The following is a 24,706-nucleotide window of genomic DNA, read 5'->3' as shown; positions in this document are numbered from 1 at the left end:
TGATAGCTCTTGTCTATCACCTCCTCATTCTCCCTTAACAGCCCAAGATCCTGGAGCTGCAGTTCCAGCTCCTTAACACAGCCCCTCAGGAACCGCAGCTCGACACACCCCTCACAGATGTGGATGTCCGGGAGGCCAGGTGCCTCCAGGACCTCCCACATCCTACACTGGGAACAACACACTGGCTTCACACTCATATTTGCCCCTTTATACCAAGGTACACAGAGAAAAGTAAATAAGAATGAAAAAACTCACTCCTGCTCGCCCTATCCCCCGAAGCCCTGTGAGCCAAAGCCCTTATAGCTCACACTCTGCTTCCCACACACTCCGCTGCCCACTGTATACTGCGGCCTACCTTTTATACTTCGCGCGCTTAAAAAACCCTTCCCAGACTCCTTAGCAGCCCACTTCCGGTTTTCAGTTTAAAATTAAGAAAAATACTACTACAAAAATAAAGGCAAAAAAACCCACACTAACTGACTAAATAAATAAACCTCTCACCAGCTCTCCTGCCACAAATCACTCCCTCTCTGCTTGCTCCAGTGGAACAATGAACAATTATGAATTGGTGCCATTCCCCTGCCTTTTCCCATACCCTTGCACATTGTTTCTATTCAAATAATCATCATCTAATGCCCCCTTGAATGCCTCAACGTGCTTCCATCACACTTCCTGGCAAAGAATTCCGGACCAACTCGCTGTGTGAAGAAGTTTTTTCTGACATCACATTTGCTTCATTTGCAAATCACTTTAAATCTGTGCCCTCTTGTTCGCAATACTTTTTTGAGCAGGAACAGTTTCTCCCTATCTGCTCTGTTCAGCCCCCTCATGATGTTGAATACCTCAACCAAATCTCCTCTTACCCATCTTCTCTCAATGGAGAACAGTCCTAATCTCTCCAATCAATCTGCATAACTGAAGTTTTTCTCATTCCTGGAACCATTCTTGTAAACCTCTTCTTCACTCTCTCCAATGTGTTCACAACCTTCTTATAGTGTGGCACTCAGAATTGTACACAATACAGTCTGAGATTTAACTAATGTCTGATAGAAGTTCAGCATAAAGTCACCATAGTCCCAGATGACCATAAGCTGACTGGTGGTGATTTAACTTGAGGGTCACCATACCTCAGGCGAGGGGCAAGGTAGAGAAGGCGGCGCCTACATGAATAACCTCAGCTGGTACGTGAATTGAACCCACGCTCTTGCCATCGCTCTGCATCACTAACCAGTTGTCCAGCCAACTGAGCTGAACTGACTCCCCTTGCTCTTGTACTTTATGCCCCTATTAATAAAGCCCAGGATATGGTCTGCTTTATAAACTGCTCACTCTATCTGATCGATGCTAATATACACCCAGGTCCTTCTGCTCCTGCATGCTGCTTATTTTATATTGTCTGTCTGTGCTCTTCCTACCAAAATGTATCACCTTGCCCTTCTCCACAATGAACTTCATCTGCCACTATCTGCCCACTCCACCACCTTGTCTATGTCCTTTTGAAGTTCCACACTGTCCTCCTCTCAGTTTACAGTCATTTGCAAACTTTAAATTGTCCCCAGCATAAGATCTAGATCATTAATATATTTCAGAAAAAGCAATGGTCCAAATACTGACCCCCTTGAGACCTTGATTACAAATCTGCTTCAGCCCGAAAATTCCTCTCTCAGCCAATTTTTTTATCCACATTGCTACTGTCCCTTTTATTCCATGAGCTATATTTTCTCACAGATCTGTTGTGTGGCACTAATGAATACCTTCTGAAAATCCAGGAACACCACATCAACATCATTACCCTCATCAACCCTTTCTGTTATATTGCAAAGTTGAGTTTGTGAAGTTGGAATTTGATGTTGGTAAAGATGTACAAAATTGTAAAAATGCTGGAGGGAAAAAAAACATTGCGGTGTCCCTTTAAAACCTGGTACCTAGTATCAGTGCTTGGAGGTTTAAAATGCAAAGCACATACAGAGTCCAAACTGAAACATTTATATCAAAAAGTCAAGCAGTAGTCTTGACAAGACAACTTTTAAAAAAATTTTTGCCCAATCAATTTGAAGCAGGGATTCAGCTACCAAGAACTATAAGATTTGAATTTGATGATGTTGACAATATCAGACTAATCCTATTGTAGGGAAATTGATAAGTCATCACAGGTATAAAAGAGAATGCAGGGGGAAAAAAACAAGAGAGCAACTGAAGGACTGCCATTTCTCAAGCCTCAAGAGGGAGAAAACAGCTCTCAACTCTGCCAGCTTCAGATATGTCTTCAGAGAATGCACCATCTAACTAGCGAAAGGTACCAATTCAGAAAGAACTTATAGATAGAGGAATCAACAGAGGAACGCCAGAAGATTCTGAAAGCCACAAACCTGGTTGTATTTTTGAGAGTGACGGAATTCTATCATTATATTCTTTTGGTTAATGAATAAGTGTCGTATTTATTTGAACAGCATTCCATTAGAATCTTATCTTATTCGGTATGTTACTTGTTCAGTTAAAGTTCCCGGTTAGTTAAATAAATAAATTGTTAAGTGTTCATTTTAAAGTGAGAGTCAGGTATTACTAAACATTACTCAATTACTGGGCAGCACGATGGCACAGTGGTTAGCACTACTGCCTCACAGCGCCTAGCACTACTGCCTCACAGCGCCAGGGACCCTGGTTCGATTCCTGGCTTGGGTCACTGTCTGTGAAGAGTCTGCACATTCCCCGTGTCTGCGTGGCTTTCCTCTGGGTGCTCCAGTTTTCTCCCACAGTCAAAAGACATGCAGCTTAGGTGGATTGGCCATGCTAAATTCCCCCTCAGTGTATCCAAACAGGCACCAGAGTTTGGCAATTAGGGGATTTTCACAGTAACTTCATTGCAGTGTTAATGTAAGCCTACTTGTGACTAATAAATAAACTTACTTTGAAGAACAGTTCACACCTTCCCGCACACTTTTAACAGATTATGAGGCGAGATATTCCTCTTTGGAGGATTTGGCGTTACTTCTCAAATGGGTAGAACCTTCGGATCGCAAGGTTCTTCACCATCTTCAAAAACTCCAGCAAGTTAAGGTTAGGGTCTTTCCCTTTAGAAATCCATGCTGGCTCTTCCTAATCAACCCACTTTTTTCCATGAGACTACTAATTCTATCCTGAATAACTGTTTCTGGAAGCTTCCCCACCATGCAAGTTAAATTGACTGGTCTGTAATTGCTGGGCTTATCCACACAACCTTTTTGAACAAGGGCATATCATCTCCAATCTCCAGTCTTCTGGCACCTCCTCTGAGTCTCGGGAAGAGAGAAAGATTATGGCCAGTGCCCCTGCAATTTTTACTCTCACTTCCTTCAATATGCTTGGATGCATCTCATCTGGTCCCAGTGCCTTGTCAACAAGTACTGACAGTCTACTCAATACTTCCTCTTTCTCAATTTTGAATCCTTCCAATGACATAGAGTTTCCTCCCCTATCACCATGGCCTGGACAGCATCTACTTCCATGGTAAAGACAGATGCAAAGTATTAATTTAATATTTTGTTAATTAGTTGCTGCATCTCCTTGATCATTTTTTGTGATTCACGTAGACACCCAGATCTGGCTGCACTGCTGCATTCTGCAGAGTCTCTGTATTTAAATAATATTCTACTGTTTTATTCATCCTCCCAAATTGCACTCCTCACATTTTCCCACATTATACTCCATCTACCAAATATTTGCCTACTCACTTAATCTATGCATATCACTTTGCAGACTCTTTGTCCCCTTCTCATAACTTGCGTTCCTATCCATCTTTCTATTGTAGACAAATTTACTGATGATACAGTCCGCCGCTTTATCCAAGTCATTACTATAGATAGTGGAGTTTAATCTGGACAAATGCGAGGTGATGCATTTTGGAGGATCAAATTTAGGTATGAATTATACTGAAAATGGCAGAATCTTTAGGAACATTAACATAGAGAGGGATCTGGGCATGCAGGTCCACAGTTCCCTAAAAGTGGCAACACAGGTGGCCAAGGTGATTAAAAAGACATATGCTTTGCTGGGTGTCTGTAACGTGGTAGGTGAAGAGTGAAGCGTGAAGTGGAACGCACTGCCAGAGGAAGTGATGGAAGTAGGTACATTAGCAACATTTAAGAGGCACCTGGATGGGTACATGAATAGGGAGGGAGTAGAGGGATACGGACCGAATATGGGTAGAAGTTTTTTTAGTTAGGACATCATGATCAGCACAGGCTGGGAGGGCCAAAGGCCCTGGTCCTGTGCTGTACTTTTCTTTGCTCTATTGTAAATAGTAAAGGCCTCAGTACTGATCTCTGTGGCACTCCACGCATTAGTTTGCCAAGTTGAAAATATCCAATTATCACAAGCCTCGGTTTCCTGTTAGTCATCTAATCCTCTATCCACGCTAATAGAAACATAGAAAATAGAAGTAGGCCATTCGGCCCTTTCGCCATTCATTTTGATCATATCTGATCATCAAATTCAATATGTGGATCCCTCCTTCTCCACGTATCCCTTGGTCCATTTAGCACCAAGAGCTATATCTAATTTCTTCTGGAAATCAGACAATGTTTAGGCTTCAACTACTTTCTGTGGTGGTGAATTCCACACATTCACCACCCTCTGGGTGAAGAAATTTCTCCTCACCTCAGTTCTAAAACGTTTACCCCTTATCCTCAAACTATGACCCCTAGTACTGAACCTTGATGAACATCACTGTCTACCATCTTGAGTTAGGCCACATTTGGAATACTGTGTATAGTTCTAGTCGCCACACTACCAGAAGGATGTGGAGACTTTGGAGAGGGTCCAGTTAAGGTTTACCAGGACGTTGCCTGGTTTGGAGGGTATTAGTTATAAAGAGAGATTGGACAAACTTGGTTTGTTTTCACTTGAATGTTGGAGGCTTATGGGTGAACTGAAAGAAGTTTATAAAATTATGAGAGGCATGGATAGAATGAATAGTTGGGATCCTTTTCCCAAGGTAGAAATGCCAATTACTAGAGGACATGGGATTAAGGTAAAAGAGGGAAAGTTAAAAGCAGTTGTGAGAGGCAAGTTTTTTGTACACAGAGGGTGATAAGTGCCTGGAATATGCTGCCAGAGGAGGTGGTCGAAGCAGATACAATAGTAACGTTTAAGAGGCATCTTGACAGATACTTGAGGGGGATAGGGACAAAAGGTCTTTAGTTTAGAAAGGTGTCATGTGTCTGCGTTGGCTTGGTGGGCCAAAGGGCCTGTTCCTGTGCTGTACTGTTCTTTGTTCACCCTCCAGTCTGAAAAAGAATCATTTACCAGTACTCGCTGTTTTCTGTCCTTAGGTCAAATTTTTAAAGTCCAAGCTGACACTGATCCTGTTACTGAGTCTCATCTATCTTTTATGTAGACCTTAAACACTTTCTTAAAATACATAGGCAACATCCATTGCATGGCCTTTATCAACCTTCTGTTACTTCATCAAATAATTCAATTAGTACAAGTCTGTTAATATCCACCTGTTTACTATATTTCTGAGTTTTGGGTCATCTGCAAACCTTGAAATTAAGACCTGCATACCCAATTTCAAGTCATGAATAAATATGAAAAAGAATAATAGTCCCAACTCCATTCCCCAGGGAACATCGCTCCATAATTCTCACCAATCTGAAAAATAAAGGCTCACCATTACTTTCTGCTTTCAGTTGCTTAGTTAATTTCACATCTAGGCCGTCACTGCCCCTTTAACCTCCTGGGCTTGAATCAGTATAAGCACCAAGCCCCCTGGGGGTCAGTTAGAACCTGTCTCTTTACCTTTAATTGAGTTGCCGAATAAGTTTGTTGATTCCTTTGCCACGATTCCCCGTCTCTCCGAAATCATTGAGAAATCCCACTTTGTTCTTTGCTGCATGTCGAGCTACTGACAGCTTGAAGGGCCAGAGAAAGTTGCTGGCCTCCTTGAAGAATTTTCCCACACAGTAGATTTCGTGTATCAGATCCTCAAGACAGATCATTCCCCATTTTCCTGTAGACAAAAGGAGGCCAATAAAACTCTGAAAACCAAGGGTCCCAGTGCGTGACTACTACTTGTTTAAGGTAGGAGGGCATATATTGGCCATAAAAATGCAGATGCTGCTTTCAGGAACTGTGCACTAGGGAGAAAACAAATTTAAAAGTCTCCAGTGCAGACAGTAGTTCCAATCCAACAGCTTCCCATGGTATCTGATCATTTTGACCTTACCGTAACACTATAACCCTTAATGTAATTCTTCCAACCATTTACTTTATCAGTTTTCTCACTTACACCTTCATACTCCATGAAGACATTTATTCTAGAAGTCACATGATCACAGAATTATTAGTACAGAAAACCATTCAGTTCATTATATCTGCACCAGCTCTCCAAATGAGCAATTCACCAAGCACCAGTCCCTCACCTCCCTGAACATTTTTCCTTTTTAGATAACAATCCAATTCCCTTATGAATGCCTCCATTGAACTTGCCCCTGCCATGCTCTGACAGTGCCTTTTGGATTAGAACATAGAAAAGCTACAGCACAAACAGGCCCTTCGGCCCACAAGTTGCACCGAACATGTCCCTACCTACTAGGCTTACCTATAACCCTCTATCTTACTAACTTCCACGAACTTATCCAAAAGTCTCTTAAAAGACCCTATCGAATCCGACTCCACCACCACTACCGGCAGCCGATTCCACGCACCCACCACCCTCTGAGTGAAAAACTTACCCCTAACATCTCCTCTGTACCTACTCCCCAGCACCCTAAACCTGTGACCTCTTGTGGCAACCATTTCAGCCCTCGGTAAAAGCCTCTGAGAATCCACTCTATCAATACCTCTCAACATCTTATACACCTCTATCAGGTCACCTCTCATCCTTTGCCTCTCCAAGGAGAAAAGACCTAGGCTCTCTCAACCTATCCTCATAAGGCATGCCACCTAATCCAGGCAACATCCTTGTAAATCTCCTCTGCACCCTTTCTATGGCTTCCACATCCTTTCTGTAATGAGGCGACCAGAACTGGGCACAGTACTCCAGGTGGGGTCTGACCAGGGTCCTATACAGCTGCAGCATTATCTTCCGATTTCTAAACTCAATTCCTCTATTGATGAAGGCCAGTATTCCATACGCCTTCTTAACCACAGCCTCTACCTGCGACGCTGCTTTGAGCGTCCTATGAACCCGGACCCCAAGATCCTTCTGATCTTCCACACTGCCAAGTGTCTTACCCTTAATATTATATTCTTTCATCCTATTTGACCTGCCAAAATGAACCACCTCACACTTATCTGGGTTGAAGTCCATCTGCCACTTCTCCGCCCAGTCTTGCATCTTTGTAACCACTGTCTGCATGAAACGTCATGTCGCCATTACTTCTTTTACCAATTACCTTAAATCTGTGCCCTCTTGTTCTCAAATCTTTTGAAGAGGAGTCATATTGGATTTGAGACATTAATGGTTTCTCTCTCCACAGGTGCTGCCAGACTTGCTAAGTTTTTCCAGGACTTTATGTTTGTATTTCAGCTATTCAAATTTGTTGTGAATCACAACACAGCTGGATCCCATTCTCAACCAGTGTCTGAGTGTATGCATAGAATGACAGCATCAAAGGCAGCCATTGGGCCCACTGTGTCTGTGTTAGTTCTATGGCAGACAATCCAATTAGTCCCACACTGTTGCACCTTCCCCATATCTCTGTAATTTCCTTTGCTTCCAATATTTACCAATTCTCTTTTGAAAGTTTTTATTGAATCTACTTCCACCAGTCTTTCAGGCAGCACAGACTAGACAATAGCTTGCTCCATTAAAAAAGTTTCCTCATGTCACCTCTGCTGTAGGCAAGTCAGTGAGTATTGGTGCCAGTCCCCAGCCCAGATAAAGAGAGAGGATTAACAGCAGGAAGGGCATCTGGATGTAAATCCCAAATGATTGTTGATATAAATGGAGATGATGCCCATGATAGGGCATTTCCTGCAAGTGACACCCAGTAAGGAATAGGCAAGGATTATCATCCAACAGGAAATAATGGTTAAAGGAGAAAGCCTGAAACAGAAGTGATAAAATGACAAAATTCAAAACAGTAAGTCAAAATGTCAAATATAAACAGAAAATGCTGGATAAACTCAACAAGTTTGGCAGCATCTGAGGAGAGAGAGTCAGAGTTAACGTTTCAAATCCATACGACTTCTTCAGAGCTGAAGAGGTGTAGAAATGTGATGGATTATCTAATGGGAGAGCGGGGTGGTTGGGACGATACTGTACCTTTAAGAAACGTTTCTAGGCGTTCTTGTGCAAGATTTGCTATAACAGTTTCATGCACTCAGAGCCAGAGTGTCTACCAGCATCCTGCATTGTTAATGCAGCAACATAATTGCTTCTATTGACTAAAAAGTTGGTTTTAATCTGAACCAATGCTGTTCAGCAGTTTTCCCCAGTGACTTTGCAAAGTGGGGCTTGATTGTGATGATTGGCAGGCATGGTCATGTGATGGGGAAGCTGAGTTAACACAGAATATTCAAGCTTAGATGCTGCTTCTGGCGTTGAGAGGGAGCAGTCTCTCTCTTTTCCCCTCATCTTGAGTTGGAGACTGGAATCTGCCACGAGATAAGTTTCTTTCTTGGAGATTGGAAGCAGTCCATGTTCAAATGCAACAAGATCTGGACAATATCCAGGCATGGGTTGACAAGTGGCAAGTAACAAGTGCCACACAAATGCCAGGCAATGACCATCATCAATAAGAGACACTCTAACCACCACCCTTTGACATTCAATGGTGTTACCATCACTGAATCCCCCACTGTCAACATCCTTGGGGTTGCCATTGACCAGAAACTCAACTGGACTCGCCACATAAACACAGTGGCTACAAGAGCAAGTCAGAGGCTAGGAATACTGCGGCAAGTAACTCACCTCCTGACTCCCCAAAGCCTATCCACCATCTACAAGACACAAGTCAGGAGTGTGATGGAATACTCCCTACTTGCCTGGATGGGTGCAGCTCCAACAACACTCAAGAAGCTTGACACCATCCAGGACAAAGCAGCTGCTTGATTGGCACCAAATCAACAAACATCCACTCCCTCCATCACCAACACTCAGTACACACTGCTGCTACTATCCACAAGATGCACTGCAGCAATTCACCAAAGATCCTTAGACAGCACCTTCCAAACCCACGACCACTTCCATCTAGAAGGACAGGCAGCATATTCATGGGAACACCACCACCTGCCAGTTCCCGTCCAAGCTACTCACCATCCTGACCTGGAAATATATCGCCAGTCCTTTGCAGTCGCTGGATCAAAATCCTGGAATTCCCTCCCTAACGGCATTGTGGGTCAACCCACAGCACATGGACTGCAGCGATTCAAGAAGGCAGCTCACCACCACCTTCTCAAGGGCAACTAGGGATGGGCATTAAATGCTGGCCAGTCAGCGATGCCCATGTCCCATGAATGAATAATGAATAATAAAGAAAGTAGGAAGGAACTTGAACGTGGAATTAGAAGGGTTAAAAGGGGCCATGAAATGTCTTTAGCAACCAGGGTCAAGCAGAATCCCAAGGCTTTTTATACATGTATTAGCAGCAAGAGGATAGCAAGAGAAAGAGTAGGCCCACTCAAGGACAATGGAGGGTAATTATGCGTGGAGCCACAGGAAGTGGATGAGATCCTTAATGAGTACTTTGTATTGGTATTCACCAAGGAGAAGGACATGAGGGATGTTGCGGTCAGGGACAGGTGTGTGAATGCTCTAGAGAATATCAAAATATCGAAGTGTTGAGTATCCTAAATTGCATTAAAGTAGACAAGTCCCCAGGGCTTGATGGGATCTATTCCAGGTTACTGTGGGGGGCAAGGAAAGAAATAGCTGGGGGCTTAACAGACATCTTCACAATCTCTCTGACCACAGGTGAGGTTCGAGGGGACTGGAAAATAGCCAATAATAATCCAGGAAATTATAGGCCGGTGAGCTTGACATTAGTGGTGGGGAAGCTTCTGGAGAAGATACTGAGGGACAGGATATATGCACATTTGGAAGAGAATGGACTAATTAGTGACAGGCAGCATGGTTTTGTACATGTTTCACCAACTTTGAGTTGAGGTGATAAAGATAATTGATATAATCATAGAATCTGTGCAGTGCAGAAAGAGGACATTCAGCCCATTGAGTCTGCACCGACTCTCCAACAAAGCACCTTACCCTGCATCAGGCCCTAACCCATAACCCCAAGTATTTATCTTGCCAATCCTCCTATCCTGAGCATCTTTGGACTGTGGGAGGAAACCGGAACACCCGGAGGAAACCCACACAGACACGGGGAGAATGTGCAAACTCCACACAGACAGTCACCTGATGATGAGGGAAGGGCTGTGTATGTAGTTTATATGGACTTTAGTAAGGCGTTTGACTAGGTCCCACATGGAGATGCCAACGTTGGACTGGGGTGGGCACAGTAAGAAGTCTCACAGTACCAGGTTGAAGTCCAACAGGTTTATTTGGAATCACAAGCTTTCAGAGCACTGCTCCTTCATCAGATCCCACATGGCAGACTGGTACAAAAACTAAAATCACATGGGATTTGGGGTGGGCTGGCTCGATGGATACAGAACTGGCTTGGTCATAGATAAGAAGTCTCACAACACCAGGTTAAAGTCCAACAGGTTTATTTGGTAGCAAATACCATAAGCTTTCGGAGCACTGCTCCTTCGAAGGAGCAGTGCTCCGAAAGCTTATGGTATTTGCTACCAAATAAACCTGTTGGACTTTAACCTGGTGTTGTGAGACTTCTTACCGTGTTCACCCCAGTCCAACGCCGGCATCTCCACATCTTGGTCATAGATGACAGAGAGTAGCAGTGGCAGAGTGTTTTTCAGAATGGAGATCTGTAGCTAGTGGCTTTCCGCAGGGATCAGTGCTGGGACCTCTGTTGTGCTTAGTATATATAAATGAACTGGAGGAAAATGTGGGGGGTCTGATTATTAAGTTTGCGGATGACACGAAGATTGGTGGAGTTGCTGACAGTGCTGGGGAGTGTCAGAGGATACAACAGGATATAGATAGATTGGAGACTTGGGCACAGAAATGGCAGATGGAGTTTAATCCGGACAAATATTTTGAAGGATCAAATTTAGGTGTGAATTATACTGTAAATGGCAGAATCCTTAGGAATATTGACATACAGAGGGATCTGGGCGTGCGGGTCCATAGTTCCCTAAAGGTGGCAACACAGGTGGCCAAGGCGATTGAGAAGGCATATGGCATGCATGCCTTCACCGACTGGGGTATTGAGTACAAGAGTTAGGAAATCATGTTGCAGCTTATAAAACACTGCATTTGAAGCATTGCGTGCAGTTCTGGTCACCATACTACCAGAGGTACGTGGAAGCTTTGGAGAGAGTGCAAAGAAGCTTCACCAGGATGTTGCCTGGTCTCGAGGGTGTTGGCTATGAGGAGAGGTTGAATAAGCTAGGATTGTTTTCACTGTAAGGACGGAGGCCGAGAGGAGACCTGATGGAGGTCTACAATACCCCAGCCGATGAAGGCATGCATGCCATATGCCTTCTTAATCGCCTGGCCACCTGTGTTGCCACCTTTTTGGATACAAAACTGGCTCAGTCAAAGAAGGAAGTCTCACAACACCAGATTAAAGTCCAATAGGTTTATTTGGTAGCAAATACCATAAGCTTTCGGAGCACTGCTCCTTCGTCAGATGGAGTGGAAATGTGCTCTCAAACAGTGCAAACAGACACAAAATCAAGTTGCAGAATACTGATTAGAATGCGAATCCTACAGCCAGCCAGGTCTTAAAGGTACAGACAATGTGGGTGGAGGGAACATTAAACACAGGTTAAAGAGATGTGTATTGTCTCCAGACAGAACAGCTAGTCTGGAGACAATACACATCTCTTTAACCTGTGTTTAATGTTCCCTCCACCCACATTGTCTGTACCTTTAAGACCTGGCTGGCTGTAGGATTCGCATTCTAATCAGTATTCTGCAACTTGATTTTGTGTCTGTTTGCACTGTTTGAGAGCACATTTCCGCTCCATCTGACGAAGGAGCAGTGCTCCGAAAGCTTGTGGTATTTGCTAACAAATCAACCTGTTGGACTTTAACCTGGTTTTGTGAGACTTCTTACTGTGTTCACCCCAGTCCAACACCGGCATCTCCACATCAGTCAAAGAAGACAGAGGGTAGCAGTGGAAGGGTGTGTTTCTGATTGGAGGGCTGTGACAAGTGGCGTTCCTCAGGGATCGGTGTTGGGACCTTTGCTGTTTGTATATATATATTGATTTGGAGGAAAATGTAACTGGTTTGATTAGTAAGTTTGCGGACGACACAAAGGTTGGTGGATTTGCGAATAGCGATGAGGAACATCAGAAGTTACAGCAGGATATAGATCAGTTGGAGACTTGGGCGGAGAGATGGCAGATGGGAGTTTAATCCAGACAAATGTGAGGTAATGCATTTTGGAAGATCTAATACAGATAGGAAATATACAGTAAATGGCAGAACCCTTAAGAATATTGATAGGCAAAGGGATCTGGGTGTACAGGTACACAGGTCACTGAAAGTGGCAATGCAGGTGGAGAAGGTAGTCAAGGCGGCATATGGCATGCTTGCCTTCATCGGCCAGGGCATTGAGTTTAAAAATTGGCAAGTCATGTTGCAGCTTTATAAAACCTTAGTTAGGCCGCATTTGGAATATAGTATTCAATTCTGGTCGCCACACTACCAGAAGGATGTGGAGGCGTTGGAGAGGGTACAGAAAAGATTTACCAGGATGTTGCCTGGTATGGAGGGCATTAGCTATGAGGAGAGGTTGGAGAAACTTGGTTTGTTCTCACTGGAACGACGGAGGTTGAGGGACGACCTGATAGAAGTCTACATGATTATGAGAAGCATGGACAGAGTGGATAGTCAGAAGCTTTTTCCCAGGGTGGGAAGAGTCAATTACCAGGGGGCACAGGTTTCAGGTGCGAGGGGCAAGGTTTAATGGAGATGTATGAGGCAGATTTTTTACACAGAGAGTAATGGGTGCCTCGTTGCCAGGGGAGGTAGTGGAAGCGGATACGGTAGTGACTTTTAAGGGGCATCTTGACAAATACATGAATAGGATGGGAATAGAGGGATATGGTTCCCGGAAGGGTAGGGGTTTTAGTTAAGTCGGGCAGCATGGTCGGTGCAGGCTTGGAGGGTCGAAGGGCCTGTTCCTGCACTGTAATTTTCTTTGTTCTTTGTAATATTATGACAGGCATAGACAGGGTGGATAGTCAGAGGCTTTTTTCCAGGGTGGAAGTGTCAATTACAAGTATATAAGTATAAGTATTAATATAAGTATTAGTATAGACACACAGAGGGACCTGGGTGTACAAGTCCACAGATCCTTAAAGGTGGCAGCACAGCTGGAGAGGGTGGTGAAGAAGGCATATGGCATGCTTGCCTTTATTGGACGGGGCATAGAATATAAAAGTTAGGTATATGATGTTGCAGCTGTATAGAACGATGGTTAGGTCACATTTGGAATACTGCGTCCAGTTCTGGTTGCCACACTACCAGAAGGACTTGGAGGCTTTGGAGAGAGTACAGAGAAGGTTTACCAGGGTGTTGCCTGGTAGGTATGGAGGGTCTTAGCTATGAGGAGAGATTAGGTAAACTGGGGTTGTTCTCCCTGGAAAGACGGAGGACGAGGGGCGATCTGATAGAGGTGTATAAAATTATGAAGGGCATAGATAGAGTGAACAGTGGGAAGCTTTTTCCCAGGTTGGAGGTGACGAACACAAGGGGTCACGGGTTCAAGGTGAGGGGGGCAAGGTTCAACACAGATGTCAGGGGGACGTATTTTACACAGAGGGTGATGGGGGCCTGAAATGCACTGCCAAGCACGGTGATTGAGGCGGACACGCTGGGATCGTTTAGGACTTATCTAGATAACCACATGAACAAACTGGGAATAGAGGGATACAAAAGAATGGTCTAGTGGGCACATGAGCGGCGCAGGCTTGGAGGGTCGAAGGGCCTGTCCCTGTGCTGTATTGTTCTTTGTACGAGGGGGCACAGGTTGAAGGTGAGAGGCAGAAATTTTAAGGGAGATGTGCGGGGCAAGTTTTTCACGCAGAGTGGTGGGTGCCTGGAACGCGCTGCCAGAGGAGGTGGTGGATGCAGGCACATTAGCAACATTTAAGAGGCATCTGAATAGGTACGTGACTAGGGAGGGAATAGAAGGATACAGATGGAATAACAGCAGAAGGGTTTTTCCTTGAGTTTAGTTAGGGCATCATGGTTGGCACAGGTTTGGAGGGCTGAAGGGCCTGTTCCTGTGCTGTACTTTTCTTTGTTCTTTTATTTGTGTTTTCGTTTCAGGTATGGCATTTGATGAGTTTAAATAGGGAGTGCCTGGTGGAATAATGGCTCTTTCAGTGATATAATGTTTTCTGAGTGTGGAAGAAGTCACTCAGGGTGGTTCACAAAAGGTGATTAAAGCAAAGCTTTTGGAATTGGCAAACAAGGTGCAGTTGATATTACCTGAAGGGACGAGGAAGGTGGAGATAATTGCAGTGATAGCTCAACATTTAAAATGACCAGAAACACAGTCAGAATAATTGGAAATGGCCAGAATTCAATCACAAATGAAACTACTTGAATTAGAAGCAAAAGCAAGAGACAGAGAAAAAACAAGCAAAAGAGTTAAAACTGCTTGAATTACAGGGATGGGAAAAAGGAAAAGAAAAAGAGAGAGAGGAAAGGAAAAAAGAGAGTAATAGAATTTCAGGAACTGGAAAGGTGATTTGAAATTGAAATGTTAGAACCGAAAATGCGTAAAACTGCGAGAATATCAGCAAAAAGAGCACGTGATTATGCATTAGTTCATAAATCAAAGTTTGGTTTCTGACATCAGTTTCAGCCTGTGAAGAATAGGAACTGGGAAAAAGAGAAATCTTTAGGTGGTAAAGGCAAAGGGATCTTGTGGGAGATAGTAAAGACAGTTCACCTCAAGTTAAAATGAAAACACATGAGGGTGGAAGAAAAATAAAAAGGGTTGATTGAAAAGAAAATGCCAAATCGCTTGAAAGGATTTACTTGTATGGGTAAGATTTACTCATGTGCACCAGCAGGAGTAGGTAAAAAAGTTAAAATTTAAAGAGATAAAGAGGTAAGTCAATCTTTGGTGGTGAGAGATGAGGAGTTATGTAGCTTCGAAGGAGTATTGCCAGAAAGGGTAGTAATATGTGGAATTCAGCATGAGAAGAGTAGAGTTCCATTATGTAAGATGAGGCTGGAGAATCCGGTGAAAAGTGGTGAAGTGGTGGTAGGAGTAATAGAGAAATTATCTTGCCCAGGGATATAGTTTATCTTGGGTAACACTATAGCTGGATCACAGGTTGGAGTGATGCCGACTGTGGTTGAAAAAACTATTGGAAAATCAAACCACTGAGGTGTTATAGGAAGCATATCTTGGGATTTTTCAAATTCATTTGTAGGACATGGGCGTCACTAGTTGGGCCAGCATGTTTTGCCCATCCCTAGTTGTCCTTGGAACTGAGTGTTTTGAACAAAGAACAATACAGCACAGGAACAGGCCCTTCGGCCCTCCAAGCCCGCGCCGCTCCCTGGTCCAAATTAGACCATTCTTTTGTATCCCTCCATTCCCACTCCGTTCATGTGGCTATCTAGATAAGTCTTAAACGTTCCCAGTGTGTCCGCCTCCACCACATTGCCTGGCAGCGCATTCCAGGCCCCCACCACCCTCTGTGTAAAATATGTCCTTCTGATATCTGTGTTAAACCTCCCCCCCTTCACCTTGAACCTATGACCCCTCGTAAACGTCACCACTAACCTGGGGAAAAGCTTCCCACCGTTCACCCTATCGATGCCTTTCATAATTTCATACACCTCTATGAAGTCTCCCCTCATCCTCCGTTTTTCCAGGGAGATCAACCCCAGTTTACCCAATCTCTCCTAATAACTAAGCCCCTCCATACCAGGCAACATCCTGGTAAACCTCCTCTGTACTCTCTCCAAAGCCTCCACGTCCTTCTGGTAGTGTGGCGACCAGAACTGGACGCAGTATTCCAAATGCGGCCGAACCAACGTTCTATACATCTGCAACATCAGACCCCAACTTTTATACTCTATGCCCCGTCCTATAAAGGCAAGCATGCCATATGCCTTCTTCACCACCTTCTCCACCTGTGACGTCACCTTCAAGGATCTGTGGACTTGCACACCCAGGTCCCTCTGCGTATCTACACCCTTTATGGTTCTGCCATTTACCGTATAGCTCCTCCCTACATTAGTTCTACCAAAATGCATCACTTCGCATTTATCAGGATTGAACTCCATCTGCCATTTCTTGGCCAAATTTCCAGCCTATCTATATCCTTCTGTAGCTTCTGACAATGTTCCTCACTATCTGCAAGTCCTGCCAATTTTGTGTCGTCCGCAAACTTACTGATCACCCCAGTTACACCTTCTTCCAGATCGTTTATATAAATCACAAACAGCAGAGGTCCCAATACAGAGCCCTGCGGAACACCACTAGTCACAGGCCTCCAGCCGGAAAAAGACCCTACCACTACCACCCTCTGTCTTCTGTGACCAAGCCAGTTCTCCACCCATCTAGCCAACTCCCCCTTTATCCCATGAGATCCAACCTTTTGCACCAGCCTACCATGAGGGACTTTGTCAAACGCTTTACTAAAGTCCATATAGACGACGTCCACGGCCCTTCCCTCGTCAACCATTCTAGTCACGTTTTCAAAAAACACCACCAGGTTAGTGAGGCATGACCTTCCTCTCACAAAACCATGCTGACTATCGTTAATGAGTTTATTCCTTTCTAAATGCGCATACATCCTATCTCTAAGAATCTTCTCCAACAACTTCCCCACCATGGACGTCAAGCTCACCGGCCTATAATTACCCGGGTTATCCTTCCTACCCTTCTTAAATAACGGGACCACATTAGCTATCCTCCAATCCTCTGGGACCTCACCTGCGTCCAGTGACGAGACAAAGATTTGCGTCAGAGGCCCAGCGATTTCATCTCTCATCTCCCTGAGTAGCCTTGGATAGATTCCATCAGGCCCTGGGGATTTGTCAGTCTTCATATTCTCTAACAAACCTAACACTTCCTCCCTTGTAATGGAGATTTTCTCCAACGGTTCAACACTCCCCTCCGAGACACTCCCAGTCAACCCATCCCTCTCCTTTGTGAATACCGACGCAAAATATTCATTTAGGATCTCCCCATCTTCTTTGGGCTCTTAAGCATAATTCCCCACTTTTGTCCCTGAGGGGTCCAATGTTTTCCCTGACAACCCTTTTGTTCCTAACGTATGAATAAAATGCCTTGGGATTCTCCTTAATCCTGTCTGCCAAGGACATTTCGTGACCCCTTTTTGCCCTTCTAACTCCCCGTTTGAGTTCTTTCCTACTTTCTTTGTACTCCTCCAGAGCTCCCTCCGTTTTTAGCTGCCTGGACCTAACATACGCCTCTCTTTTCTTTTTGACCATCCCTCAATTTCCCTGGTTATCCATGGTTCTCGAATCCTACCCTTCCTATCCTTCTTTTTGACAGGCACATGCCTGTCCTGCAGCCCTAACAACTGTTCCTTAAAAGACTCCCACATGCCAGATGTGGATTTACCCTCAAACAGCCTCTCCCAATCAAGAGCTGCCAATTTCTGCCTAATCCCACTAAAGTTAGCCTTCCCCCAATCCAACACCGTACCCTTGGGACACCACTCATCCTTAGAACATAGAACATAGAACATTACAGCGCAGAACAGGCCCTTCGGCCCACGATGTTGCACCGACCAGTTAAAAAAAAAAACTGTGACCCTCCAACCTAAACCAATTTCTTTTCGTCCATGAACCTATCTACGGATCTCTTAAACGCCCCCAAACTAGGCGCATTTACTACTGATGCTGGCAGGGCATTCCAATCCCTCACCACCCTCTGGGTAAAGAACCTACCCCTGACATCGGTTCTATAACTACCCCCCCTCAATTTAAAGCCATGCCCCCTCGTGCTGGATTTCTCCATCAGAGGAAAAAGGCTATCACTATCCACCCTATCTAAACCTCTAATCATCTTATATGTTTCAATAAGATCCCCTCTTAGCCGCCGCCTTTCCAGCGAAAACAATCCCAAATCCCTCAGCCTCTCCTCATAGGATCTCCCCTCCATACCAGGCAACATCCTGGTAAACCTCCTCTGCACCCTCTCCAAAGCCTCCACATCCTTCCTGTAATGTGGGGACCAGAACTGCACACAGTACTCCAAGTGCGGCCGCACCAGAGTTGTGTACAGTTGCAACATAACGCTACGACTCCTAAATTCAATCCCCCTACCAATAAACATGATGAATATTTACTATCAACCACCACCCTCTGTTTCCTATCCGCTAGCCAATTCCTGATCCAATTTCCTAGATCACCCCCAATCCCATACATCTGCATTTTCTGCAGAAGCCTACCATGGTGAACCTTATCAAACGCCTTACTAAAATCCATATATACCACGTCCACTGCCTTGCCCCCATCCACCTCCTTGGTCACTTTCTCAATCCCATCCGGACCAGGGGATTTATCTATTTTCAGACCCTCCAGAATATCTTTTCCATCACTATCCTAAAACTAACAGAATTGTGGTCACTATTTGCCACATGTTCCCCTACCGAAAATTTGAAGACCTGACCGGGCTCATTCCCCAGTACTAGGTCCAGTATAGCCCCCTCTCTAGTCGGGCTATCTACATATTGTTCCAAAGAACCCTCATGTACGCATTTTACAAATTCCTCCCCATTCAGAGTCCCAGTTCTCAGCGACTTCCACTCTATACCAGGGAAATTGAAGTCTCCCACTACAACAACCCTATTTTTCCTGCACCTATCCAGTATCTCCTGACATATCTGTTCTTCCACTTCCCTTGGGCTGTTGGGGGGCCTGTAGTATACCCCCTACATAGTGACTGCGCCCTTCCTGTTTCTAAGCTCCACCCAGAGTGACTCGTTACACGACCCCTCTGAATTGTCCTCCCTCTGCACCGCTGTAATATGCTCTCCAACTAATACTGCTACTCCCCAACCTCTTTTGGCCCCTCCTCTGTCTCGTCTAAAACACTTGTACCCCGGAATATTCAGCTGCCAGTCCTGTCCCTCTTTCAGCCAAGTCTCTGTCACCGCAACCACATCCAAATTCCTCGTGAGCATTAAGGCCCTAAGTTCGTCTGTCTTACCTGCTACGCTCCTTGCATTGAAGTATAGGCACTCCAGACCTTGAGGCCCAGTGAGGTCATCCTCCCCCAGTGTGCTCTTCTTCTTTGCCAGCCTTGTCCCAGCCCCAAGCTCGTCCCCAGCCTCCACACTTATAGACCTAATAGTTTGATCCCCACCCCCCTGCCATACTAGTTTAAACCCCCCCGAACTGCACTAGCAAAACTCCCAGCCAGGATATTCGTGCCCTTCCAACTTAGTTGTGACTCGTCCTTCTTGTACAGGTGCCATCCTCTCCTGAAAACTTCCCATTGATCTAGGAAAATGAAGCCCTCCCTCCTGGACCAGTCCTTTAGCCAAGCATTCAATTGTACGAACTCCCTATTCTTAGCCTCACTGGCACGAGGCATTGGGAGCAGCCCAGAGATGGCCACCCTGGAGGCCCTACTTTTTAGTCTATTTCCCAACTCCCTGAATTGCTCTCGTAGGATCCCCCTGCTCTTCCTATCTACGTCATTTGCACCAATGTGTACAATGACATCCGTTTCTTTATCTTCCCCTTTTAAGATGCCTTCTATCCACTTGGAGACATCCATTACCCCAGCACCAGGTAGGCAGACTACCATCCTGGAGTCCCGTTCGCACCCACAGAATCGCCTGTCCGTACCTCTAACCGACACATCCCCCACCACTATTGCTCTCCTAACCCCTCTCTTTCCTTTCCGGGCCACAGAGCCTGACTCTGTGCCAGTGACCTGGTCACTGTGGCTTACCCCTGGAGATTCATCCTCCTCCACACTATCCAAAACAATATACTTGTTTTGGAGGGGGACAACTACAGGTGACCCCTCCACTAATTGCTCACTCCCCTCTCCTCTCACACCTGTCGCCGAGCCCTTCCTATTATGAGAGACAGCCACTGGAATAGGGCTAGGGAATAGGGGAAGGGCTAGGCCCTTTCAGAGGGAAGTTGAGAGAGTCAACCACATTGCTGTGACTCTAGAGTCACATGTAGGCCAGACTGGGTAAGGACAGCAGATTTCCTTCCCTAAAGAACATAAGTGAACCAGGTGGGTTTTTATGACAATCAACAATGGTTTGATGGTCATCAGTAGATTCTTAATTCCAGATATTTTTTAATTGAATACAAATTCCACAATCTGCCATAGCAGGATTCGAACCCGGGTCCCCAGAACATTAGTTAAGTTTCTGGATTAATAGTCCAGCAATAATACCACTAGGTCACTGGCTCCCCAACCAATGTGTGGTAACAAGCTCACAAAGCCACAGGTTAAGGCAAGAAGAGAAATCAAAGAGTGAAGTTAAGGAAGTTGAAATTCAATAATCAGAAACAATTTTTGATCAAATGATTGAGAAAAGAACAAAAACAGGTGGAGGATGAAGTGAGTATTTTTAGTTCAGGAAAGTTAGCAGAATTACAACAGAAAGATGTGGTGATAAAACAATTGCATCAGAAAGCAGACATGGAAGAAGAATCTGAGTGCATACCGCATGTTATTACCCTAAAAATGATGTCTTAATGAGAAAACGGAGACCTTTACATATTCAGGTGGATGAAAAATCGACAGAAGTTCATCAGATGCAAGTACTGATTAGGGACAGTCAGCATGGCTTTGTGAATGGAAAATCATGTCTCACAAATTTGATTGAGTTTTTTGAAGGGGTAACCAAGAGGGTAGATGAGGGCAGTGCAGTTGATGTTGTCAACATGGACTTTAGCAAGGCCTTTGACAAGATACCGCATGGTAGGTTGTTGCATAAGGTTAAATCTCACGGGATCCAGGGTGAGGTATCTGTCTTTTAAGAGACTCCTGGATGAGTACATGGGACTTAACAGGATGGAGGGTTATAGGTAGGCCGAAAAGATAGGGATATGTTCGGCACAACTTGTGGGGCCGAAGGGCCTGTTTTGCGCTGTAGTTTTCTATGTTTTTATCTAAATGGATACAAAATTGGCTTCGGGTGGTTGTAGAGAGTTGTTTTTCAAACTGGAGGCCTGTGACCAGCGGTGTGCTTCAGGGATCAGTGCTGGGCCCACTGTTATTTATCATTTATATTAATGATTTGGATGAGAATATAGGAGGCATGGTTAGTCAGTTTGCAGATGACACGAAGATTGATGGCATAGTGGACAGTGAAGAAAGTTATCTCCAATTGCAGCGGGAACTTGATCAATTGGGCCAGTGGGCTGACGAATGGCAGATGGAGTTTAACTTAGACAAATGCGAGGTGATGCATTTTGGTAGACTGAGCCAGGGCAGGACTTACTCAGTTAATGGTAGGGCGTTGGGGAGAGTTACAGAACAAAGAGATCATGGGGTACATGTTCATAGCTCCTTGAAAGTGGAGTCACTGGTGGACTGAGCGGTGAAAAAGGCATTCGGCATGCTTGGTTTCATTGATCAGAACATTGAATACAGGAGTTGGAATGTCTTGTTGAAGTTGTACAAGACATTGGTAAGGCCACACCTGGAATACTGTGTGCAATTCTGGTCACCCTATTATAGAAAGGATATTATTAAACTAGAAAGAGTGCAGAAGAGATTTACTAGGATGCTACCAGGACTTGATGGATTGAGTTATAAGGAAAGGCTGGATAGACTGGGACTTTTTTCTCTGGAGCGTATGAGGCTGAGGGGTGATCTTATAGAGGTCTATAAAATAGGAGTCTAAAACTAGAGGGCATAGGTTTAAGGTGAGAGGGGAGAGATACAAAAGGGTCCAGAGGGGCAATTTTTTCACACAGAGGGTGGTGACTGTCTGGAACAAGCTGCCAGAGGTGGTAGTAGAGGCGAGTACAATTTTGTCTTTTAAAAAACATTTAGATAGTTACATGGGTACGATGGGCATAGAGGTATATGGGCCAAATGCGGGCAATTGGGATTAGCTTAGGGTTTTTTTTTTAAAAAAAAGGGCGGCATGGACAAGTTGGGCCGAAGGGCTTGTTTCCATACTGTAAACCTCTATGACTCTATAAGTTGCATTACCAGTAGGTTATGAAACCCATAGAAAGGAGGTGTTGCGAGTAGCTCATAAGGTACTAGTAGGAGGTCATTTGGGAATAAGGAAAACTCAAGCTAAAATACAAAACATTTTTACTGGCCTGGTCTGCATAAAGCTGTGGTTGAATTTTGCTGGTCATGTCACATGTAAAGTGATAGCGAAATCTCAGGAGGTGATAAAACAAGGACCTTAATACCCATTCCAGCATTTGAGAAATCTTCTTCAAAGGTCTGAATTGATCGCATAGGACCCCACCCTAAAACAAAAAGTGGGAACCAAAATTTGTTGACCATAATGGATGCGTCTACTAGATTTCCAGAGGCCATTCCATTACACAATATGATAACTAAAAGAATTATAGAATAGAATCATAGAGTCCCTACAGTACAGAAGGAGGTCTTTCAGCCCACCGAGTCTACACCGACCACAATCCCACTGTGGTGATATAAACAGGGCCTAGTTTTAAGGCCAATAAAATTGGATATCCTAAATTGAAGAATTGGGCATATTGAAATCAAACAGTCAAACCTCAGGCAGGCCAATTATACAAATACACAAACGTGTCTGGGCCTGACCCATCAACCACCCATCAAAGGTCGTTACACTCTACTTGGTACTTAGCAGGAGATCATGGCACCTCATTGATGTCTGCCTGACAGGACACCAGGGTCCGCCCCCCAGGTGTCCATCTCCATGTTGTTGAACTTGTTATCAGATAAGGTATCTACAGGAACTCTTGGTGACAAAAAGTCTGGCCCGATCTGTGCTTCTAACAATAGGCCGATGCATTTCAATGAGGTAAGCACAGTAAGAAGTCTCACAACACCAGGTTAAAGTCCAACAGGTTTATCTGCTGGGGTATCCTCTTGTTTTATGTGGGTAATTTAAGGATTAATAGTGTTATTATTAATAAACTTGTTGAACCTTTACTTGTGTTTGTCCTTTGTCCATCTTGCAAATAAGGGCACTGGGGTAAAACGTTGGAGTAAGTTCAACGTTGAAAGTATCTGAGAATTAACAGCTACAACACCACCCAGGCCCTATTCCCGATCTCCCAAGTCTGGCTGGCTGTAGAGATTTGCATTCTAATTAGTATTCTGTAACTTGATTTCTGTGTCTGTGCACTGTTGGAGAACAGAGACCACTCCATCTGACGAAGGAGCAGCAAGCTCCGAAAGCTTATGGTATTTGCTACCAAATAAACCTGTTGGACTTTAACCTGGTGTTGTGAGACTTCTTACTGTGCTTACCTCATTGAAATGCATCGGCCTATTGTTAGAAGCACAGATCGGGCCAGACTTTTTGTCACCAAGGGTTCCTGTAGATACCTTATCTGATAACAAGTTCAACAACATGGAGATGGACACCTGGGGGGCGGACCCTGGTGTCCTGTCAGGAAGACATCAAGAAACCCACTGGGTATTGGAACCCCCTCCTGGGACCTCATTGGCCGGAAGCCAGAGAAGTTTCTGGAAAGACAAGCAGGCTGGAGGATAAAGGGACACAATTCAAGACACATAGGAGCGAAGACTCGACAGGAGAGACGGCCGCGACCATTCGGAAGACTGACCGAAGGAAGGAAGGAAGGAAGAAGCGGCCATCAAGACTCACCTTCGTGACGATGGACCAGAGGGACTCAGAATCGGTCCTGCAGTTCAACCAAACCATCTTTACAGGTAGTATACTTGAATCTGCTGGGGTATCCTCTTGTTTTATGTGGGTAATTTAAGGATTAATAGTGTTATTATTAATAAACTTGTTGAACCTTTACTTGTGTTTGTCCTTTGTCCATCTTACAAATAAGGGCACCGGGGTAAAACGTTGCAGTAAGTTCAACGTTGAAAGTATCTGAGAATTAACAGCTACAACACCACCCAGGCCCTATTCCCGTAACCCCATATATTTACCCTGCTAATCCCCTGACACGAGGGATTGTAGAAGGGTTACTTAAATTTTTTAGAAGATATGGACTACCCACAGAAATACAATCGAGGATCAGATTTTACATCAAAGTTGTTTAATTACTCAACTACATTCAGTCCATTTGAATTAATTTTTGGTCATGAGGTAAGAGGACCACTTAGATTGACCAAAGAAAAATTGGTGAGTCAGTGTTCTGAGACTACATGATTGGACTGTGTGTAAAATGTTAGGTCAAGATTGAAAAAGAGTTGATGAGTTGGCTAGACAGCATTCAAAAGTGGCACAGTGTGTGATAAAACAAAAAGCAGATAATAAATCCAAGGTTCGTAGTTTTGCTAGTGTGGATAAAGTATTAGTATTACCAGTGGTAGGTGAACCTTTCAAAGCAAGGTTTAGCTGGCCTTATCAAATCAAAAGGAAATCGAGTGAGGTGAATTATTTGATTAAAAACTGCCAGATAGAAGGAAAGCTTACAGAGTGCGCCATGTGAATATGAATGGTATTTTGATAGGGAAGAAAAGCAGAAAGAGGATGGGGTAGTGGTTACAGC

The 24,706-nt window shown here is 44.4% G+C and overlaps 1 protein-coding gene across 2 annotated transcripts in view; it reads right to left on the bottom strand.

The window, feature by feature from the left end:
* The window catches only part of rpl7l1 (ribosomal protein L7-like 1), a 69,861-nt gene that overhangs the window by 9,174 nt on the left and 35,981 nt on the right, over positions 1-24,706 (bottom strand). For both annotated transcript variants that reach the window (XM_078229354.1, XM_078229355.1), the window contains one exon: positions 5,779-5,989. In XM_078229354.1, the coding sequence (XP_078085480.1) occupies positions 5,781-5,989 (209 nt within the window). In that variant the 3' untranslated portion in view covers positions 5,779-5,780. The remainder of the gene's footprint in view (positions 1-5,778; positions 5,990-24,706) is intronic.

The sequence above is a fragment of the Mustelus asterias genome, chromosome 15 (assembly GCF_964213995.1).
Source record: "Mustelus asterias chromosome 15, sMusAst1.hap1.1, whole genome shotgun sequence".
NCBI classification, from domain to species: Eukaryota; Metazoa; Chordata; class Chondrichthyes; order Carcharhiniformes; family Triakidae; genus Mustelus; species Mustelus asterias.
The sequence above is the reverse complement of the archived record's forward strand: the minus strand, read 5'-3'. Positions and strand labels throughout refer to the sequence as shown.